Consider the following 23,016-nt stretch of genomic DNA (forward strand, 5'->3'; position numbering starts at 1 on the left):
GTTGAGGCAAGCGACGCGCTGTCACAAAGAAGTGTCATCATGGAATTTTGTCATTCCTAATAGTGTGAGATGTCAGCGGGGGTGGGTGGGTGGGTGTAGTCAGACAGTGTGTATATAAACCACTGACCCGTGAAAAGAAGTTACACCTGGCTGCTTTCAAGAGATTTGTCTATCAAGAATTGCCACTCATTAAGCAAATCACAACTTCTGTCGCTATGAATTGTAGACTTGGTGGACCTCTGGGCTCCTATGGTAAATATGTTTTTTATTATTTTAGAGAGCATTTGAATATGTACATGTACCTAAAATAATGACATAGTAACAGTTTGGTTTTGTTTGCATTATGGGACAGTCTTGCTCAGAGATACATGTGCTGTGTTAAATATTTGGGACTGATTATATATACATATTTTATGGTTTCTTGAAATTCATCCAGCATACTTTTTACACTGCGAATTAGCTGGGACTGAACTACCGCTTAAACGGAAGCTGCATCCTAAAAAGTTTTCAACAGAATTCTGTTGAATTTGTGGAAGTGATGATGCCCTTTCCTGATTTTATATGCTTTATTTCAAGCACCAGTTCTCGATTCCATTTTTGGCTTAAAGTGAATGTTTATCTGCTTCCTAATTTGCCCATAAAAAGAAACTACCTTGAAAAACCAAAATGATTTCTCACCGGGTGCTCTCATAATCTTTTCTTAGCGCTTGTCCTGGTGCTCCTGGGAGTCCAGTGGAGGCCGGGGTTTTCTTATCCGACTACCATGAAATCCAGCTGTGATCATGTTATAGAAAAGATTATGGACCTTACAAGATTACTGAAACTTGAAGCAAACAATCTGCACGATGAATATGTAAGTACTACTATGCATGACACACAGTATTTCCTGTACAATTTGTTGCATCATTTGTTGTAACTGTCTGCGACACTGAGGCCTCCGAGGACATTTTTCTGCCAAGTGCAACCTTGTAGCTGGTGAATGCACTGCTGAATCGGCAAAATGTGGACATCCCTTTTTACAGATGCAAAGAGGTTTGCCCTCACATCTACCCACAGAGACAGTCAGTTCAAAGCCGCACTAAAGCTGTGATCCTTTCGATTTCTGTACTAAGTGACAGGCTGCGACCTCTGCTGTGAGAGAGTGCAGTTTGATAGGACAGGAAACACCCCTTAAGCAGCTGCTTCATCAGAAATATGGATGTGAGGGGCACATGGTTGAGGTTGAATGGAATGCGGCCTATTAAGTTCATTCTGCAGGATTGAGTAGAGTGTGCTTCTGGTCGGTTTACCACATTGCAAGAGAATGGTTTCCTGTTCCAAATGTTTGCAGTGTTTTAGTGCAGATCTTTGGTTACTGGCTGTTTTTACAAAGTCTTACAAAGTCAGCTTCTGTTCAATTCAGTTCAGGGGCCTGTACTCAGTGTGAGATGATACCATTTCACACGGTGACAGGAGGAGCTGCACCAGCATCCTTAGTTTAAAAAATGACATGTATACTTAAACTTTTCTTTACTCGTGACTGATTGATCAGCTCCCACAGGCCAGAGCAGGTACTCCCCCCCATGTTTCTGCATCAAACGTGCCAGTGTTTTTTGCAACCTTAACTGTGCTGGAGGCATTGCATCAAGCTATAACAGCTCATTTAAGGCACAGTTTCTCTGTGGATTTTGATATTTTTACAGCATTTGTAGTCATTAGAAACGCTTTATATATATTTAAAAAAAGACATCGACATGGAAGTCCCACTTTCTAAAATATGGGACCTGTATTTATGTTTTATTATTAACACACAGGGCTCTGACATCTGGTGCAGAGCGCAGTGCATGCGTCATTGCAAGTGCATTGTGCTTCTTGGCATGTTAGTCTTTAAGCGAGTTGTGGTCTTCATTGAGTAAGAAAACATTAATAACGTGTGGATTTGATGCAAAGGCTTTTCTAATCCAGCATGGGAATGGCAGACTCCGCCACTCACAATCTAAAAGTACTTGATACAGAGAGATGCTGAATTGAGTTCAGTTGCTATTTCTATACTTTCACTTGTTTCGTCAGTATCTGTATCACCATTCGCTCTGAACTGCCAGCTGATTTTCTCCCCTTTATGTAAAAAAAATGTTATTTTACAAGGTTCAGTCCACACTTACGAGGAATTAACTTATCTCTTACAGGTAAAATTTCATAACTTCAGTCATGCAGAGATGGATGATGTCCCTAATTCCACAATATCTGGTAACACCATCCCTGAGAAGCTGCAGGACATCTACATCAAAACTGTGCTTTTTGAAATGCACATGTCAAAGGTAATAGAATATCAGAGGCAACATTCTCTCAAAGATGAAACTGTTGATGGCCTCCTGGCAAAGGTCAGGCGCAGACTCAGTGACATTCCACACATGTTAGAGGTCTTATTCAGGAATACTGACCCGAAAATCCCTCCGCCGAATAAGCCAGCCCCACCAAAACTGTCCCACGGTGACGACTTCCAAAAAAAGGCATACGGATTGGGTGTCATCATCAGAGTGAAGGAGTGGGCTGGAGCGCTACAGTCACTGAACGCAGGGGAGGTCTGTAACATGAACCACGAAGGCCGCCCATGAGAGCACAGGCAGTAAATCCTTTCAAATCTGATGAGCATCTTTTAATCTATTTATTTATATGTATTGTAATTTATTGATATTTATTTGTTTTGGAAGTGAATTAATGTAAATTAAACGTATGGGCAGCCGACTGAGATGTAGCTGAAATTATAATCACATATTGAAAGTGTATCTATTTTCTTAAAAAGGCTTTTTGAAAACAATCCAAATCTAAATATTCTTATTATTCACTATTAACCTTTTTGTACAATAACACTTTACTTATACAATGTAGCAATTATCTTCAGTGCTCATGTCAGGAAGGAATAAAGGTGAATACAGTTAAGTACTATATGTGAAGAAGGGGCTACATTACAATCTCATGTGAAGCCTCCCATCCTTTTAAACAACAAACAGTTGGTGTGTGTCATGTTATTTATTGAGTGTGGGTGTGCATGATTGAGTTATTGCGTACTGACACATTTTGGAAGGAAACGTGTGACCATTGTGCAGGAAATGATACTTTGATTAAGCTGGTGCACCAGAAAAATCTTAAATGAATGTTTTATTTATTATTTTGAGTGGAATGATTTGTGTTTAGTTCAGAAAATGTTCACCTGAGCAGGTGGTACCTTCCAGTTAGGCGAGGCTGCGTAGTCAGTAATGGGAAGATGTACGGCAACTGTTCTGTTTCTCTTTTCGTCAGTATTTATTTGTATTTATTTATTTATATCATTTTTGAAAAGTGCAGTGTTCATTTTGTTATTTATCTCTGCTCTGTTCATGACTATGATTTTGTTACAAAAATAAAATCATTTTGCCCTGACTCCTGCCTTTTCTATCAATGAGTGTGTCTGTGGGGCCAGGGGCAAGACGAAGTGACATGATGCATTCACGGAGAAACAGTTTTCTCACTAAACCGCTTTCTGGCATTTAGGGCCTATATGGAGCTGCATCCTCTCATTTTCTAGAAGAGCACCCTTACGTTTTCTCCAGGGGTTTTTAGAGGCCATGTTTTAATTTTTTTATCCAACATGAAGGCATCCAAGAGAGCTTCCTGAGTCCACCACTGTATCAAGGTATATCAGAGTAAATCTAAAGTAACTGCAGCCATAACCTTCGCCTGTGCTGTTAAATTTGTGATATTGTGATATTTCTGACAACTTATTCTAGCTAAACCTAATAAAGCTGTTCAGATGATGTAATATTCTGTATCATTTTTTTTGTTTGTGAAAAATGAACCAAAAATATTTCACTCCACTTTCAGGCTAAGGATCGGGCAACTTACTGTCAGACTACAGTATATGATATCAAACCAGTCGTGTAGAAGATGCAGTCGGATGGTTCAACAGAACTGAACCAGGTCAACATGAAAGGATATTGTTGGGTCTGTGGTTGGCGTCACATCTACGCAGAGGAAGTAATGTGTGAGGGGAATCAGAGGAGGAATGAATCAATCATTGCGCAAAAACATGCCATCACAACCTGTGTGATGAGCAAATGACGTGCGACAAAGATGGCTGTTTGTCTGAAAAAAGTGTTTAATCTGAACGGATGTAAAGATGAAATGGTTGTTGATCTTCGGTGTCGGATGCTTCTACAGACTGCAGGTTCACTGTTGTGTGTAGCCTGTGCAAAGTGAATGAAAGCTAGCAATAAAATGATCTCTGTTTTTCTCTGGGTACACACCAAATCATCTCCCCAGAGCAAAGACTGGACCCAAGGTTTTTCTTTTTATGAACATCTCTGCACTGGAAATGAATAAAACTTTCACAAGAGTTCTGTTCCACATATAGTTCTTTATCTTCAGTCAGCATTTCCTTCAGTGGAAGTGACAAAAAGTACTGCGTAAGGTGTTGACCTGTCAAATAAACCCTATCTTGATCGGTTTGCCAATTTTACTTTTCTCTTCAAAGGATATGGCCAAGTTAGAGATAGTAGATATTTATCTCCAGCACCTCTTTCACACGCCTCTTTTCGGAGTTGTGCAAGTATAAAAATGATCTTGGGTGGCTGAGTGTGCATAAGTTCAGGAATCAAGTCCTTGTCATATTTGAAAAGTTGAGCAGAGTCAGAATGAAACACAGAGCAGGTAACAGTATGCCATGTCACCCACTTTTTCCTCATTCATTCCTTCATCAGTGTTTCACATAAACTTTTTTTGTTTTTGAATGTGTGTGATGTGTATTTGCAGGTTTTCTTAAAGTGCTGTGTGCCTGCATGATGGTTCTGATGCAGAGCTTGGATGCAAGACATGTGCCGAAGAAATACCCTGCTGGAGTTTCATGCAGGGCGAGAAAGCTGACGGCCCTCACCGAGAGTCTGGTTATCGGGAGTCTGACAAGTTTTGTAAGTAACACAATCCTGCGTGTCTCTGAAGTAGATCTGAGGGAAGAGTAGTCTCTGTCTTCATCACACTGGTTTTCTAATTCTAGTTCAGGCATTTTCAGTTTCAGCAGCAGAAGTGACAGACATGAAGAGATTGTCTTTTTTGTGCAGGCAGCAGTGGAGAGGATATTTAGATTGAGTGATTTTGGAAAAACAAGCAAAAGTTGCAGAATCACAATGTACATTTGTTTTTTTACTTAAGCACATAAAAATTAGTGGCAATAGTGACTCAGTCCTAAAATAGGTTTAGCAGTGCAATGATTACAGTTAAACTGATGCATTGCAATGTAAGCAGCAGTTTAATGTCGTGTTCAGTTGAGGTGAATAAAATTTTATCCTCTATATGTTTTTAGATCTTAGATCTCATAGTGAAACATTGCTTTAGATTAAACTCTCCAAAAGTTTCAATTTGTAAAAATGCATCTCTTCATGCTCTATAAGGCTGGGATTTAGGAAAACATTTTAATTTGAAAAGTAACTGATAGCTATAGCTGCAAAGATAAATGTGGTGAATGTGAGTAAATTAAGTGAGGAGCTGAAGAAATCTTAGAATTAAAGGTTTACTTTGTGTGAAAGTTGAAAAGTCTCAAAAATCATCTTTCTTAACTCAGTGCTGGTCTTCTCTTCCAGGATGAAGCCAATGGGAAGAACCTCGGCACTTGGCCCCCGGGATTCCCTGAGCTGGAGGTGAATCAGAACTCTTCTTTGGACGGGTCAAAAGTTCAGTGCAGCTTCCTCTTCATGGTTCAAGGCCTGGAGAAAGTTCTGGAGGACCAAAAGAATAACCTGAACCCCTTAGACGTTTCACTTCACGCGAAGCTCAGGGAAACCATCTCCAGGGTCAAAATGCTCGCAGTGTGTTTGAAAGAAATCCTCGGAGGGGACTGCTCCCCGACGCCACCTCCACCGAAAATGCCTAAGCCTGCGTTTGACAGGAAACAGTGGAGTCACACGCTGTTGAAGATGGCCAGGGACTATCTGCACTGGCTGGAGTCTAAGCTGCCAGTCCAAATTTCAAAGGTCATAGGGAAAAACAAGGTGAAACATGGAGTTAATGAGGCAAACCATCAGAGCTACTTTGAGGGGAGTGGATACCTCTTGTAAAGTTTTTTTTTTTTTTTTTTTTAACACGAGCAGATCTCAGTTTGTGAGGCAGAGAGGGTTACAGATTATGGCAGCTGTACTTTAATGGTAACAAGCTTTTTAACTATTGTTTTTGATTTGAAATGTGGCCTAGAGAACATTTAAAGAATGTTATGTTTTTAAGTGCATTTAAAAACCGCACCTCAATTTTCATAGTGATCATAAGTGATCAGGTTTAACAGAATTAGTGTTGGTGTAGCCTCGAGTATAGCTTATAAAATAGTTGTTTGTTCTTTTTTTAAAAAAACATTTACAGGAATACAATGACTTTTTGGGAAACAGCCAGGCTGATCTATCAATTTTTGTGGGCAATATTTAGGACCTAAAGAATGTGAAAGCTCCCAGGTCAGTCCTTGTAAATGTTTAAAATAACTGTTGAAAAATCTTATCATTGATTATTATTAAGGTTATCCTCTAATTAAGGCTTCGCCTTTGTTATTATTAGAGTACAAGACAGGCAGATATTTCTTTTTTATACTTGTTTATATCATTTTCTTATTGTTTATCAGTATTTATTTATTTTTATTTTTTCAATTTTTTATGTCAGCCTTGTAATCAGTAGTTTTTATTTGATTCATATCATAAAAGGCTCTGACCTGATGACAAGCCTCTGAGGCTTATGGCCTCCCTTCCATATTCTGTTATCATATGTCTTTGTTAATATTCTCTGTTATGTGGTGTTCAATAAATCAAATCAAACATTAACTTTCTTGCCAAGAGTTTGTTGAGAATATCAATGTCACTCTCATGTGTCGAGTTAATGTGCGCCTGACGATAGCAGCTGGTCAGCTCGATCTAGCATAAAGACTGGAAATAACTATCCTTGCATAGCTAAGCCGACAGTAACAAAGTAACCTACAGGGACCTCTAACTTATCAACATATTATATCTTGTTTGTTTTCATTTTTTCACCTAATCCTTACCCTAAACTTAAATAAATAAATAAAACAAAGAAATCTTGCCATCAATCTTCTTATCAGACTACTGGCATGACCACACTTGTATTTCCCCAAAACATGTTTAACTATTTGTCTAAAAGCTGTATCAGAAAATGGCTTTGTTCAAATAAACTCAATACTGTACAGCAAATGACATCGTTCCCATGTGACAGTCATTAATCAACGCGCCAAAGAGGCAAACGAACACGGGCTCTAATACATTTCTTAATTACGGCAGTTTGTTTTCTCAGCCTTCATAATGATTAATTGTTTTGCTCCGACCATCTATCCCCTGTGAGCGGGGCTATGTTGCCTGAGGTAGAAAGAGGGGCTGATAAGAATCACCTTCAGAGAGCCACCGGGTGGGACTCCAATCACCGAGCTCCACGGTGAAATCTGTGGACAGATGGACCCGAGCACGGTGAGGCAGATAAGTCTGTCAAAACTCCCATCAAAGCAATGCGAGAGAACAACACTGAAACAAAGATTAATGTGGGCCTCGTCCTCCACAAATTAAAACTTCCCTGCGCATTTGAGACTGCCATAGAAAATCTACATGAAACTGTCTTCTGCCACTTCTTTTTTTTTCTTTTTTACGAAACAGCTAACTATACCTTCCTATTCTGCATGATTTCTATTCAGATAATGCCAATTTGTGATTTCAAATTCACATGGCACTGCTTGACCATAAATTACTTTTTCCTTTTGTCTAGCACATTATTTCCTTTGGCAAGTTTTAAAATACATGATTATATTTTGGGCTTTGGTAGCTTTAAAATATCCAGCCTGCCTTTAGACTACACACATACTCCATTGATAAATCAAAGCGGCTATTGAAGAAATTCCGAATGTCGCCATTGATAAAAAGCTATAACCCAATCCACTTCACAGTCACTTTTATTAAATACCAGTTTCATATGCATGCACTATACACAGAAAAAAATGACACATTCTTGGCTGTTTTTTAACATATTAAACAGAACATGAAACGGCGGTTACCTTCTTTTAAAATGAAGCCGATTTTATGAAATTAACTGGTTGGAAGTGGATTCTGATGGATGAGCTGCCTGCTATGTAGACCTGATGATCATCACGGATGAATGTATGAAGCGTTCTATGCACTTATGAAGTGTAAATAATCAAATCACATAGAGAATTTGTCCATTTTGAGGTTGGTCTTGGATGTCTTCATCTCCTTGACACTGTTGAACGCAAAACTATCCAAGACAGCAGTTCATTTGCAGAGAGTTTCTTATTTTCCAAGTGCTGCCAGGTGTCCAAACAAGGACGCTTTACTGGTTTCCCTCCTGTACATCCTAACCTCAAGAGGTTCATACAGGAAGGAGCTCTGGAGGACTCTCTCCGTAGCAGTACTTTGCTTGAGGGTTTCGGTAGGTGTTTTCATGTTGGACACTCTGCATCAGATGAAAAAAGAAGAAAAGATTATAAATTCAAGTATTTATTTATTAAGATAGAACTTTAATTTAATAAACATTTAATGAATTTACAAAGAACACAAGTGCATTTAAATGTCCATGACAGGTTCATTTTTGAAAGTAAACTAGGCCTGTAATAAAATAAAACTTTTATTCAGCTCCAGGAATCATAAAACACTGATTTGAGGGATGTGGTAGGTGCTGTTATGGAGAGCAACTGACAATACAATTGAAGTCCAACTTCTGAGTTTTGAAAGCAACTGATATTGGAGAGAGTGAATGTCAAAGAAAGTACAGAATGAATGTCAAAAGACATTCTAATCTCCGGAGAATCTCTGTATGACATAAAACTAACATAGAGAACAGCCCAAAAGCGTTGTCTCTCCAGTTCGGCAACGACTGCAATGAGTCATGGTGATGCATTATAGAAAGTTTCTCAGATCCTTTGTCTAACCCTGACAGCTGAGTGACATTGTCAAAAAACAGGCAGGAGGTGTGGATGGGTGTCTGTGAGTCAACCGTTTTGACTAATCAAGCAAACAGATCAGATTGAAAGTGTTTCAGCCTGTGTTTCGAAAGTTATGATCGCAGTCTATCAGCGTCGATCGTTTACACTTTCATTTATCTCATAACATACTTGGGAGGAGGTCCTGCACTTGGCCAGGCACAGCTCAAAATGATCCTCCACAGCAGTGAAGAGGTTCTGGAAACCCTCAGCGGCGCGATTCAGGAAGCGCTCAAGTAGAGGTTGCTGAAAAAGTGTACACAGATAAGAAGTTGAGCATGTGTAAAACACACAAGTGCAGATTGTAATCTGTTACCTGCTCTTTTTCATCTCTAATTGTCATTGCTGTACACAAAAATTAAAAATAAATACCAGACTTTGAGACATACAGCATCTGTAGTCTTGCTTTTTCGAATCTTCTGTTTAAATGTGTGCATGTAGAATCATACAGGCTTCATGTGGGCAGCATTTTCTGACGAAGGCAATAACCCAATTCCCTGAACATCCTTGATAAAACAGATTACCTTATCAGGCTGGAGGCAACAAGACACGCAATACTCGTAGATGCTACAGCAGCCATTGGCGAGGCAACTTTTGCAGATGTACTGTCTGCTGCTGGGAGCATTCACATTACAGCAGCCGTTAACCAGCAGGTCTTTTCTCTCGCAGACGTAACCTGTAAAACATTAACACAGATAAAAAATAAACACTGATTAAAAGTGATAAAAAGTCCCCAAAACGTTCCCATGGAGCTGCTGTGTTATCATCACTGTATGGCGGTGAGTAACGGCTGCATTACTCACCGAGTTCGTCTGTGAGCAGCGTCTTGCCCTGGATGGAGTTTCTGCACTGAGTGATCTGTCGGCTGCTGTTTCCCAGGTTGAAACGGACTTTCCAGGGGATGCGATGGTCTGAATCTCTAACCTCTAAGAGCGTGCGGTCCCGTATGGTCCGCTCCTCCTGCAAAGTTCATACATAGTGCTGATACGATACCCAAATATTAGACATGGTTTCTTCTTCTCACACTGCCTTCCCTGATTTCATCTTACTCTAGTTTTTTACTCTGTTGTGAGTCACTGATTTCATTCTTTTACTGCTGTGCTTTTAAGTGTTTCAGTGGTATGCATTATGTGTTCTTTGCTTGCTATGAGAAATACTTTGTAACACAAGCACTTTGTTTTGATAAGTGATACATAAATACAGATATCATTATTTGTATTATCAAAATTAAAATATAATGTAATGGACGCCATTTTCATTGTTAGAGAGGACATGTCACATGTTAAACAGTCTCTTAACAAAGCATCGGTTGGATCCTTGCCTAATAAATACAACCAAAATGTTGCAAAGATCAAATTTTAATTAGATCTGAGCCAATAAGAAGATTAATAATCAAGTAAAAAAAAAAGCAAATGAAGAATTTTAGCCACCCATTAAAGTAAACTGAATATATTTAGGTTTTAAATTGTTGATATGTAAAAAACAAATGTAATATGTAATTGTGGAGGCAATTTTGAAGAGAAAAAATACTTTTTTCTAAGATATGTCAGCTGAGGCTCTCCACATGTTGAAGTATTCTTGTGTCCTGAAGACAATGAAGCCTATATTTGCTTCCGATTGTGGTGAGCATGTGTGTGATGAGAGGCATATTGTAAAAAGGCACTGTATAAAATTGTAGCGATTTAACAGTTGTACCTAACAGTTATTTTCATCATAGATTAGTGTCTCGTTTCTGTGACTTTTTAAATTGATTAATGTCCGACCAATACTCAATTTCGGGGCAGATGCTGACACTGATTTTAAAAGATCAAACTGAATTTCCTTTGTAGTGGATTAAACATCTCATCTCATCAGCAACTAAAAAATTCCAATATCAATATATAGGATGATTACTGATCTTGTTAACAGAGAAAGTAACCCATCGGAGTTTGTTTCCACTGTTTATTAACTAGTCTCCACCAACTCCAAAGACGCTCCATGGTCATTAGCTGCCGCCCTAAAATCAGAATCTATCACATCAAAAATAAAAAATCAGGCCAGCTAATCTACCTGGCCATTTAATGTCAGTAACATTTCAGTCAGTTTAATACAGACCCTTTAAAATAGAGATCAAATCTTTTTTCTATCATTACAATGAAGGTAGCTATCCCTTTAATAGCTCATACATTAAGCCGCTGAAGGCAATATTACAAGTTAGTACGCATGGAGGCTCTGAGGTAATATGGGGTTCGTATGATTTTAGCATCTGTGTGAGGTGGAGCCTTGATTTGTCAGGAGACAGGCTGATCAAGTTATGTCTGGCTGTATATCTGGTTATTTCTCTTCCTATTATTTGCTCAGACTGGCCACCCTGCTGGAACAGACCAGATTACCTTATGCTTCAGTGTGGTGGGAGTTTGTGTACCTGTTTGAGCGTGCTGGTGAGAAAGTAGATGAGAGACAGTCCGAAGACTACTCCCAGCACCCAGCGCTTTCTCAGTAACCGCCGTAGCACCATCATAGCATGGCTTTCTGGGGGAGGTGCCGGTGACAGTGTCCGTCCAAAACATCAAACCTCCATGGGCATCAATTCCCTGAATTACGTTAATGTCAAGAGCGTATAATAATGTGTGCCGACGTCACTCAAAGAATGAAAAAAAACAAAACGAGGTCTGTCAACTGACGTTAGCTAGCTTAATCTGACAGCACACATGAGAAAACAGCCACAAACGTACCAATAAGTGAGTTGGTGTTATTTTCAGAGTAGAGTCAGCCACGTTAGCTAACCCATGCTGCAGGTTTAACTCTCGCAGTTGCGCAAAACGGACAATTACTGTAAATATATAGTGTGAACTGAAGCTCGAAACACGTAACTGCTGGGCACGAAGGCTAACGGCATTTCATCCTAAAAGACAGCTTTGTTAGCCTGCAAGCTAGCTGTGGTTAGCATTAGCTTTCTGTCTCAGATAAGCTATACGCTGATAAATAAAGAAGGAAAAAATATACTATAATGCAGTCTAGTGACGCAGTTTCGTCTCCTTTGAAGAAGACGGTTTTGCAATGCCCCGCATTACGTCTGGCGAGCGGCGATCATGATATTTATCCAGCGACATCTGCCATCCACCGTGAGCAAAACAAATTTCCAACACGGATGTGGTGTGGCCGGAAGGAGGACGCTGATTGGCAGATAGGCGCCCTCGCTGACGTCATACAGGAAGTCTCTCGAGCCGCTGCCGCTGCTGGACCGTCGGTGCATCTCTTGAAGCAACACCAGCCTAGCTAACCCTGGAAGCAAATATGACAAGAGCTGAAGAGCACTTCACTGAACTCATTCAGGTAAAGGAGTCTACATTGTTATGCAGCTCACTGTCTAACGTGTTGAACGTAAACAAGGCCGAGTAGCTGAAGAAACAGGGTGTAAGCAGCCGGGCTGTCTGTCAGTCATACACTGTTGATGTTGTTTTGCACCTGCAGGGCCGGGCCATGTGGTGATGAGCGGTATGCCATGCAGAGGAGACACAGCAGCAACACGGATGGCATGCCCTCTGAAAGGTGGGAAGAAAATCCCGTAAGAGCCTCACAGCTGCTGTTTGAAACCCCTTTCTTTTGTCGATATACGAGCCAAATGTAACGTCTCAGCATGGCCCAGACTGTCCACAAGCAGACAGTTTGGGGCTGTTTCTCACCGATGGGATAAGCTGATTTGGGGCTCAAAGTGCTTCCAACACAAAACCTAAGGGGATTTAGTCAAACTTTTTTTTTTTTTTTTTTTAACCTGTCACACTGCAGCAGGTTGTCTTAATAGGTACATGTCCACCTTCTCACTGCAGTTATCAAATGTTCGCCTGGAGCCAAAGCAGTGTTTAAGTGGATCATTAATTTGCCTTCCATTCCCATACACACATATGACAACACAACACAAAATATGCTATATTAAAAGAATATGCAATATATGGTATGAAGAATTAAGCATAGCCACCTTCCTGGCGTTCTCTTTCCCTACGCAGGAGTCGAAGCCAAACTCTTGGATCAGAGAGCAGCCTGGATGAGGGTGGTGTGTTCGACTGCCTGAAACCCGACTCACCCGCTTCACCCCAGCAGATCTTCTCCGGCCTTGTAGGTGTTCCCTCCAGCTCTGTCTCCTCCGCCCAGTTCCAGGCAGCTGGATTAGTCCTGGGCTCTCCCCCTGAAGTTTTTATCCAGATGACTGCATCGTCCAGAGAAGAGGGTGGCCCCCACCGCACAGACGGTGGCCCTTTTCTCCCCCGGCCGCCCCAGCATCACCATCACCACCACCACCACCTACACCACCACCATCCCCTGCAGCACAGGACCTCCTCTCTGCTCCACCAGGCGACCACGGCAGCCGCCTCTGAGAGGCATAGCTCCAGGGAGGAGTCCCAGGAAGACCCATCCACCCCGGCCCCTGCACTGTCTGAGCTGAAGGCAGTAGTCACGTGGCTGCAGAGGGGCTTCCCCTTCATCCTCATTCTGCTGGCCAAAGTCTGCTTTCAGCATAAGCTGGGTACATGGGTTTATGAAGTAATGGTGTTTAACATGCAATACAACATAGAATCATTAGCAGTAATTGGTCCGTTTTAGTGATGATTTTGCACCTCTCTCCTGCAGGTATTGCTGTGTGTGTGGGCATGGCCAGCACATTCGCCTACGCCAATTCCACGTTTAGGCACCAAGTGTCATTACGGGTAAACAACTACCGTACATTTACTTCCAAGCTGGTATAGGTTTTTGGACAGCAAAAGATAAGATATATCAGGCTGTGAATACACAGATGATACTCGTTAGCAGGATGAATTAAATCTTGGTTGCCATCTTTTCATGGGAGTTTTTGTCAATTAGAAAAATATACAATATCACCAGCCTCATTCTTTTAGGTTATTGACAAAAGGCAATGACAAAGATGACAACAAACATTCAAAAAGGTGAAGAAAATGTAAAGAAATGTACTGTAATGTCTGTGTATCTCTCTTATGTTACCAGGAGGAGCGTTCTGTATTTGTTGCTCTGTGGATCGTCATGTTCCTTGCGGGGAATATAGTGTATATCTACTACACATTTAGTCACGAGGAGCTGCACAACAGGTGGGTTTACCAGCAGGTATTTAAATATAAGCTGTGTGTTTCTTTGGCTGCCTTCTTACGTTTTTTATTTTTTAAAATATATATATATATATATATATATATATATATATATATATATATATTTTTTTTTTTTTTTGGTTTTTTTTGTTTTCATTCATTTTGTGTTCAAGCCATTTTATTTTTACCTCCATTTCCTTTAGGGATTGTTCCTGTACTTGTCTGATCTTGTCCTGTGAGTATTTCATGTCTTTCTGTTACTATTATTTTGATTCTTACATTATGTTAAACATTTGCCTTGCTGTTGCTTGTCGCTCTACCAACCCGGGTAAAGACACCAGACCTCCCTGTGACAACTCATCTCATTTTTTTTTTTTTATTCTAGCCTCATATTTGCCAAGCCTAACCTCAACAGCTTCGACTTTTTTGATCTGATCTGGGCGGTGGGCATCACCGATTTTGTCCTCAAATACTTCACGATTGGCTTGAAATGCTTCATCCTATTTTTGCCGAAAATAATCCTGGCCTTCAAAACCAGGGTAAGTAACTCACTTTTAATTCATCTGATCCTTATTACATCTGCAGAAAAAGTGACTTTTATTGATTCATTTGACATATTTTCATGGAACACACTCGCCTCATTATATGAAGGGCTGAAATGATTGATCAAGTGGTCATTAGTTTGTTTTTTTTATAAAACAAAAATGCAAAAAACAAACATTTGTATCCTTCATGTTATTTATTTTACATCATTGTAAACAGAACTTCTGTAGGTTTTGGACAGTTGTAGTTCGCAACTGGACAATACACAGCTGGAGGATTAAACAACTTTAATAATAGTAATTATATTAAGTCATAAAATAATTGTTGTTCGTTATTGTTCTTATGATTAGCATTTGATGTTTGCCCAAACTGCAATTAATCCTCGTAGCCTTTTTCCCAACCAGGTCATGCATGTTTGTGCATTAGATCAGTTGAAAACAAAAAAATCAAAAACAAATGATGACATAGACCAGTTTTTAATTTAGGCCTAAAACCTAAGATCAGTTACATAATGTAATTTTAACTTGTGCAGAGGTGAATTTCAGAGCTAAAGTTTAACACAAACATTTTACAGTTTAACACTAAAACTTATTGTCCAAAATGACAACAAACTGAAATATTTAACTGGAAATTTAATAATTATAAATTACCCCAAGCATCATTTTATGCATTCTGTTCTGTAAAAGAAAAAAATAAATAAATAAATATCTGTGATATCGGACGGTTTCTGATCAACTGACACTGAGTCACAGGAAATTCACAGTTGAAGTTGTGAAACTTGGTTGAGGATTTGAATAAAAAAAATAATTGCCGAACTATGATGAAATACTCCACTGAGTGAAGAAACTGCTGAAGGGTCACAGTGTGAAACTGTTTTGTATTCATAAGGTTTTTAAATGGTACTCCTTAGGTGAGCTTGTGCATGTGGGTGTCTGCGTGCATGGTTAGTCTGGCCCAAGGCAACGGAATATGACTGCAGACACACACAAACACAGATATAGACTTTGATTTCCTTACAGGTTCAGCTCGTATTCCTGGTGTGTGTGTGTTTGTGTGCTGGATGGGAGGAGGAGGAGAGGGTTTACAAAGTATTAGGATTAAATTTTCCACTGATAAACAGACCTGCAGGCCTATCAGAACCTCGGCAGCCAGCAACTGAGCTCATTTGCCCTCAAGGGGGTTTTCACGGGTGAGGTCATCCCTCCCTGGAGCTGGACCATTACCTGTAGCCTCCTCTCACATACACATACACCCCCCCCCCCCCCACACACACACACACACACACACACACACACAGATGTACTACACACAGATACAGATTTTGACAGTTTTGATGGGACACATGTTGAGTCTGAGGGAATTGTTGATTCTATCATCACATTTATTAGTTCATAGGGCCCAAATGGTATTCTTTATTCCGAACACCATGACGTCACATGATCAGCATGTGTGGTTCATTACTGCATCCAACCATGGATACACTAATGATCCTACATAATCGCTGCCGTTAGCGCGAGTCTGCACCAGTGGTGCACGCATACAGAAGTTCCATGATGGCTTTCTTTTAAAGTCTTCTGGGGCTCATATCTACTGCTAATGTATGGGTCCATTTTAATCGTGTAACATCAAGTGTTTTTGTGGATGAAGTATTTTCATTGTTGTTGTGCAAGAGGTTCTTTTCTCAGAGAGTCCTTTGGCACATGCAGTAGTTCCTAAATTTGGTCTCTCTAATATTGATCTTTCGTTTATTTTTTGCTCTGGTAGTGTTGCTCCACATATCCGTTCTGTTGGCTTTGAGCAAGATTTAATGTTGAGGGAAAATGTGCAACAGCAGCATGAGTTGCATGTAAAAATTATTTTAAGCAACTAAATACTAGATTGATTAATAATTGTCTCTAAAATGTCATAAAAGAGTGAAAAAATACGTTCACAAGCTCTGACATTTCAAGGTGACACCTTAAGTTTGTTTGTTAACCCTAAATTATTTATATTTAAAATGGTGTAAAACAGAGCAAGGGAACAAATTGTGGAACCAGTGAATGTGTGGAATCTTGGCTTGTTGAATCACTGAATTGTATCAGCAGTTAAAGCAACATTATGTAATCCTTCCCTCCTTTTCCCTTTCCTTGTATTGTATTGTTGAGTGTGTTCTATGTAGAATCAAGCACTCTTATGTTTACTTTCGTTAAAACTAAAACCAAAAAAGATATCTTTGAAATAATCGATTAGCTGACAGAAGGCTTGCAGCTCTACAGGCGGATGACATGATTCACATCCTGCTGTTGGTTCTTTATGAGGTAGGACAATGCACTTAGCACGAGGCCTCAAGGATGCATACAGTGTGTTGTGATATGAAACAATTAATGTGAATTCAACTTGTGTTTGTTTATAACAAAACTTCACAAGACAACACCTTTTGAAGATAGCCCATAGAAAAAGACGTGACAGTATTGGAGTTTTTTTTTCTGAGTAATGCAGTAGCGAAGATTTTATCCATAAAAAGTTAAAACTAAATAAATCCCCCAACCACTTACCACTAGAGTAAACAAATAAATATAGATGTAATGATAATTTTCTTGCAGATTAGAATGCACAGTAATGTATGTATGTATGTATGTAAGTCTGTCTGTCCGGTTGTGTGTGTGGTTGTGGATTGGATAAACACATTGAAGCGAGTGATGCAACCAAGCAGGAAACAACTCAGACAAGACCCGCAGTGGAGCTTACTCAAACTCTTTGGCTTCTGTCCAAACTTTACATTTGACAGTTTTTTGCGTGGGCGTGATGGGCACTGTGGGATATGGGGCTGAAGGGACAATAAGGAAGATGAATTAGCCACTGACAGAGGTCTTCCTCTCCTACCAACCTGGCTGCTTGTGGCTCTATGCTCACAGTCATCAATCTTTGTCAGATAACATCCAGGAAGTCATTATGCAAGCTGAGATGCCACAGGGGCCATCGGGGAATCAAGTCTGCCTCCATTCTAGTTGCCTCTGTTCTTAACTGTCCCCAGTTCACTTAACACACTTTGTGGCAGTGAGGACTTAGGCAGAAGTTCATTTGTGTGATTATTTAGGAGAGGGGAGGTCCATTTAAAGGCAGCTATCAAGCCCCCGTAGGGCTGGGTTTAATGTGGGCACCGGGTAGCAGGTGGAAAGAGCTGCTGCCAGTTTCCCTTGCAGTGTGGGGAAATTGCCTGTACTGCTGTGAAACTGCGGAGCTCTGGACAGCAGCCATGTTTGGGCTGGAGGCATGCTGTTTTAAGCTTTTAATACCGCACTGCTCTTCACTAGATAGAAGAGTGCCCCGAAGCTGTTGATGTCTTTCTGCTTTTTGGACAGTTTGTGAGAGGATCAAAGAAAGAATACACATTGTCGCAATTCAGTGTTTTTCATTTGGTTAAAACTTGGGCTGAGACTGCTGAAGTCCCTTTTTCTTCAGTTGTTTTGTCTTTTAAAAAACACAATATTAAGTCACCGTCACCTGGTTATGGACACAAAGTTTCACTTAAAAAGGGCTCCTCACCTATTATAGTTTAACATTGTGTGTTTTCCAGGGTAAGTTTTACCTGCTGATCGAGGAGCTGAGCCAGCTGTTTCGGGCCCTGGTGCCCATCCAGCTGTGGTACAAGTACATCATGGGAGAAGACCCCTCCAACAGTTACTTCCTTGGAGCCACGCTCATCATCATCTACAGCCTTTGCAAGGTAACCAGGGCTAAATATGATGACCTAGATCATGATGATATTGTTGCTCGTAGAGATTTAGACATCTAGACAATCACGTTAAAAAAAATAACCTTAGTTTCAGAACATGAATGGTTTCAGTAAGTTTCATAGCGATCTTATTTATGGTTTATATAATAATGTTTGAGATATTGTGTGCACAGTTAGCATTTCACAGTTCAACCTCTGGTGGAGCAGGAATGTAAGCAGAAAGTATAACTGCAATTGTGTTAGTCATGCTAACGGCGGGTCAATAATAATGGCAGTGACGGCCCCTTGGTCCGTCAGTCCACCACTGTGTTTCAGACTGAAAATGTTTGAGAACCGCTATTGGATGGATTGCTAATAGACATTTATGGCGCCCAGAGGATGAATCCTAATGACTATTGTATGCATTGCCATGGCATTTGGTACATGCCCCTCTCAGGGTGAATTAGAATGACTTTTGACAATTTATATGTGCAATATTTTGGTGTATCACAACACAGCTTAACAACCATTCGCACCTGGGCTCACCTAGCCCTAGCAACCAACATGAAGGCCGGTTAGGTCAATGATCAACAAGCTTTGAATCTCAGAGCTAATACATTTCCTTAACAGCTCTGAAAGGACACTCCACTAGAACATTAGCACATTAGCATTGTCAGTGTGAGCATTTTAACAGTTAACATGCTTGCATTCAGCTCAACTTACAATGTAAGTAAATAGGGCTTCACAGAGCTGTTAGCATAGCTATAGACTATTACTCGTGTTCTTGTGTAATGTAAAAAAAAGTGTTTCATCAGAAAAGTTTCAGTTCATCTGTTTGGGACCAGGAGTATCTGCAAGGTTTGGGGCAGTCCTGCTATTAGTTTTTTTCAGATAAGTATCATCACCTTCTCAGCCAATTTTTTTTATAGCTGTTGGAGGTCATTGAGAAAAAAACAATTGAGTCAGTCACTGAGCAGTTAATAAGAGAACTTAAAGACGTCAGAAGAAAGCCATTTTTACAGTCATGAGTCAGTTTGTGCTCAGGAAATCAAATGGGAACCTGAACAAGTGAAACCAAGTTGAACTAAAACTCCCATTAATGCAATGGTGAATTATGTACACAGTGAAGTTGTCATTGTCATGTGTTGTGTAGTGTGTGCTGACAATTATAGTCCAGAGTTCTTTTAATACACTAGTGATTCACCGGATGCAGATTGTAATGTTGGACTTGTCTTAGTGGATTGAGCAATATCTGTTTGTAGAGAAAAGATTTCCACAATACTTGGATGGAGGATGGATCTCAGCCCTTTGAACAATTAGACCACATTAACAATTGTTGAAGATCTGGATAAGAAATGGTCCATTTTGTAACATAGTTGTGGATTTCTTGGAGATAATGCATGGATCTTTATGAAAATCAGGTGTATTTAGGTGTCTCATATCTATGAGTGAGTATAATGAACCCAAAATAAAATGCTGGATTGGGCAGATTCAAACATGCTGAGTGGCATTCTAGTTTTCTTTGGTCATTTATTTTAAGAAGGCATTTTGTCAGGAAGATGAGGGTGTGTGTGCTATGGTGCAGTCTGGGTTTTCCAGGATCACACCACATTAGCAGTGTGACGATATTACTGAGTGCTGATGCCATTGTGTGCATCAGTTGTTGATTCACTCTTGTCATGCTGTAGGTGGAGGAAGTTATACTTTTCCAGTTCTACCTTTAATGTGAACGGTACAGAGTACACCTGAATTCCTAGATATTTGGAATATGTTGCCACTAAAAACTCACAAAACTACATAGACTGGTGGGTGCTATCTTTTTGCTGGTAAGAAACATAAATAAATGCCTTTTTCTATTTGTAGGGATGTCAATGCCAGTCCATCTGTCTGTCTGTCAGTCGTGTGGAGTTGTCCACCTCTCGAAAGTCATGATATTTTATACTGACATTCGTGGTCCCCAGAGTTTGAATCCATACTTACTTTCATTATTCTCTTGAACTGTCCTCTAGCACCACCATCAGGTTGACATTTGTGGTTTCGAACAAAATGTCTCAACAACTTCTGGCTGGATTTCTGTGACATCTGTTAGAGTTGTTGGTCATGTTCCCTGCATCATTCTATACTAAGATGATAGACATAGGAAACATTTCTGTCTGAACAGTAGCAAGTTGGCATTGGAAGTGTGAAGCGAGCATTTTCCCAAAGCATGGCTGTAGACTCTAAGGGTTGTTGACATTTAGTTAAGAGTAAAAGAAAGCCAGACAGTTGGAACAGAGCATATCATATGGTGGCCATCTTCCTCTGACATCACACTCAGGTTGGGAGCTCAAATGCTGTACTGTTACATTGTAGGCCAAAGTCATACAAACATCGACAATCTGATTTGATGAGGTTTATTTCAGTTCTGATTAAATAAACAAATAAAAAAAATAATTGTGCTTCATCTGTATTGTTTTACAGTCCTTTGACATCTGTGGACGTGTGTCTGCCATACGCAAGGCCTTGGTCATGCTCTGCAGCTCCCAGGTCAGACTAACTTTAGTCACAGAAATTGTGTTATGTTGAACTTTGTATTGTGAAATTTCACTCTTTTTTTTTTTGTTTTGTTTTTTGTCTCATCCAGAGTTATGGAGTTAGGGCAGGCAGTCAGCAGTGCAGCGAGGCGGGCGACGTCTGTGCTATTTGTCAGGCTGATTTCAGAGACCCCGTAGCCCTTCTCTGTCAGGTAAGGTTTCAGTAAACTAGTAAGAAGAAGGTCAAGAAATGTATAAATCAAATTTAGCATTTTACTGCCCTCTGTGGTTGAAAGTTCTGTCAACCACAGAGTCACAAGGTTTGCTAAACCTCCGTCCTCAGCCATCATCCCTGATGGGTGTAGTCTGGTGTGGTCAGAAGAGTGTTGAGCTAGACCTATGACCTAACAGTGATGTCACAGTTTGGTCTGACCATCATAACATCGTGATTTAAAAGGCTCCCCACCAGAGTCATGTCAGGAAATCGATAGGATACAGTGGAGAGTTAAAACACAACTATTGCCTTACGTCAACACTGAGGGGATATACTGCCTCACATTCATAAACAATGATGTCATCGTCCATCACAGTGTTCCACTGTAGAGAACGTCATATGCCAATTCAGCAGACATTGCCCAACCCTAGTCACAAAGTTCCTATAACAGCAACACTCCCCTGGTGCTTTGACCTCCCAGTCCAGGCACAGTCACCAATTCGCGATCACTCTGGTGCTATGCTGCCCCCCGTTTGTTTGGAGTATGGATTCCACAGGTGGCCAGTTCTTACATATTGTACTTTTAAGTATAAATGTGAAAGTAAACAAATCATTTAAAGAATTGCATACCTACATTTCCTTTTGTATACCCCCACTATCATTATTTGATAAAGGAAGTGGTGGGTCAAGGGATTCGAATCAGTCACTGAACAGTGCTCATAGCTGCAGGGTGGATCCAAACCTTGTATAATGTGTCTACCACACATTGAAGAAAGACCGGCTGGCTGTACTACTTCTCTCCTATGGAAATTGTACGTGTACATTATCTTCATCCGCAGCACGTCTTCTGCGAGGAGTGCCTGTGTTTGTGGTTCGACCGGGAGAGGACATGCCCGCTGTGCCGCTCTACTGTCATTGAGACCCTGCGATGCTGGAAGGACGGCACCACTTCGGCTCACTTCCAGATCTACTGAGCGCTGACAACATATCACATGCACCCGTGAAGATGTGCCGGTGCTGTAATGCAAGTTAGACAATATCGTGTCATCTTTCTCTGTTTATCTTAGCACCGCACCTCTTTAAATCAGGATAAGCATGATTGCAGTAACACATAAGAATTGTGTGAATCGCATTATCTTCAGTGTGGACTCATGAAGCTGGTGGTAGAGGCCACATGCACAAACAAAATTATCAACATGGTATCATTTAAAAGACATAAAAGCTGGACTGTTATAAGTTTTACACTGGGACTGATGTCATAGTTATGGCAAAAGTCTCATTTTGTGTACATAGATTTAGCCACTGTTGTGAACAACATTTTATTTGACACTGAACACGTTAAAGAATGTTATTTTGATTTAATGTAGTGATAATGCAAGTCATCTCAGCATTGGCACTATTTGGCATCAATTTGGTGCAAAATTATTGTTTGTTGTATTCTTTAGGTTTTGTCATATCTGTATATTTATATCAGTTCAACCAATAACTGATGTTGCTATTTAGTTTTATGATATTTATTTGAAAACGGAATTATTGCCCATATGAATAAAGAAAATGTCTCAGAATGGTTGTAGGAAATCAGTGCAAACATTTGCGCTATCTGTAGGATAATTAAAGTTATTTAGATATTGAGTAATGAACGTTGTGTGTAACATTTAATTAGCCAGAATGTAAACAGTAAATAGTGCAACTGTTTATGGCATCATAACATTTTGTAGATTTGTATCAAGTGTTGTGCATTTAAACAATCAACAGTGGGAGTTCATGTCTGAAAGTCGGCTATGTTGCCAGCTGCAGTTTATTGTTATTTTAGTGACTATCCTTAATATGAATCATTTCCTTTTAATTAATTGTTTGCATAATAGAAGGTGTGACTTGAATGCTGAATGCACTGCAGTGCAGATGATTTCCATTTTAAAAAAATAATAAAGCACTTTAGCTCACCTTATCAAGCGTATTTCTTCTTGTTGCAATGACACAACCACAGAGGA

The 23,016-nt window shown here is 40.0% G+C and overlaps 3 protein-coding genes across 5 annotated transcripts; 2 read left to right on the forward strand and 1 right to left on the reverse strand.

Moving 5' to 3' along the window:
- Positions 1–119: 119 nt before the first annotated feature.
- On the forward strand, positions 120–7,014 carry LOC119019819. Of its 3 annotated transcripts, XM_037098713.1 has the most exons (4): positions 120–853; positions 2,166–2,297; positions 4,768–4,922; positions 5,592–7,014. In XM_037098713.1, the coding sequence occupies exons 3-4, from the start codon at positions 4,794–4,796 to the stop codon at positions 6,063–6,065; spliced, it is 603 nt and encodes a 200-aa protein (XP_036954608.1). In that variant the 5' UTR covers positions 120–853; positions 2,166–2,297; positions 4,768–4,793; the 3' UTR covers positions 6,066–7,014. The 3 variants fall into 3 exon arrangements, with proteins under 3 accessions (XP_036954608.1, XP_036954609.1, XP_036954607.1); XM_037098714.1 differs by lacking the exon at positions 120–853 and having other exon boundaries at positions 875–2,297; XM_037098712.1 differs by lacking the exons at positions 120–853; positions 2,166–2,297 and adding an exon at positions 4,614–4,665.
- Positions 7,015–7,921: 907 nt separating this feature from the next.
- spring1 (SREBF pathway regulator in golgi 1) lies at positions 7,922–12,104 on the reverse strand. Its single transcript, XM_037098715.1, has 6 exons — positions 11,698–12,104; positions 11,388–11,556; positions 9,787–9,943; positions 9,508–9,659; positions 9,116–9,229; positions 7,922–8,457 (listed from the first exon to the last, which is right to left on the reverse strand). The coding sequence occupies exons 2-6, from the start codon at positions 11,481–11,483 to the stop codon at positions 8,374–8,376; spliced, it is 603 nt and encodes a 200-aa protein (XP_036954610.1). The 5' UTR covers positions 11,484–11,556; positions 11,698–12,104; the 3' UTR covers positions 7,922–8,373.
- Positions 12,105–12,149: 45 nt separating this feature from the next.
- Positions 12,150–22,973, forward strand: rnft2 (ring finger protein, transmembrane 2). The gene is made up of 10 exons (XM_037098711.1): positions 12,150–12,298; positions 12,437–12,514; positions 12,970–13,487; positions 13,592–13,668; positions 13,964–14,064; positions 14,447–14,600; positions 18,161–18,310; positions 20,759–20,824; positions 20,922–21,023; positions 21,865–22,973. Exons 2-10 carry the CDS (start codon positions 12,468–12,470, stop codon positions 21,997–21,999), a joined length of 1,350 nt encoding a protein of 449 aa, XP_036954606.1. The 5' UTR covers positions 12,150–12,298; positions 12,437–12,467; the 3' UTR covers positions 22,000–22,973.
- Positions 22,974–23,016: the final 43 nt, after the last annotated feature.

Source organism: Acanthopagrus latus, chromosome 5 (genome assembly GCF_904848185.1).
Source record: "Acanthopagrus latus isolate v.2019 chromosome 5, fAcaLat1.1, whole genome shotgun sequence".
NCBI lineage: Eukaryota > Metazoa > Chordata > Actinopteri > Spariformes > Sparidae > Acanthopagrus > Acanthopagrus latus.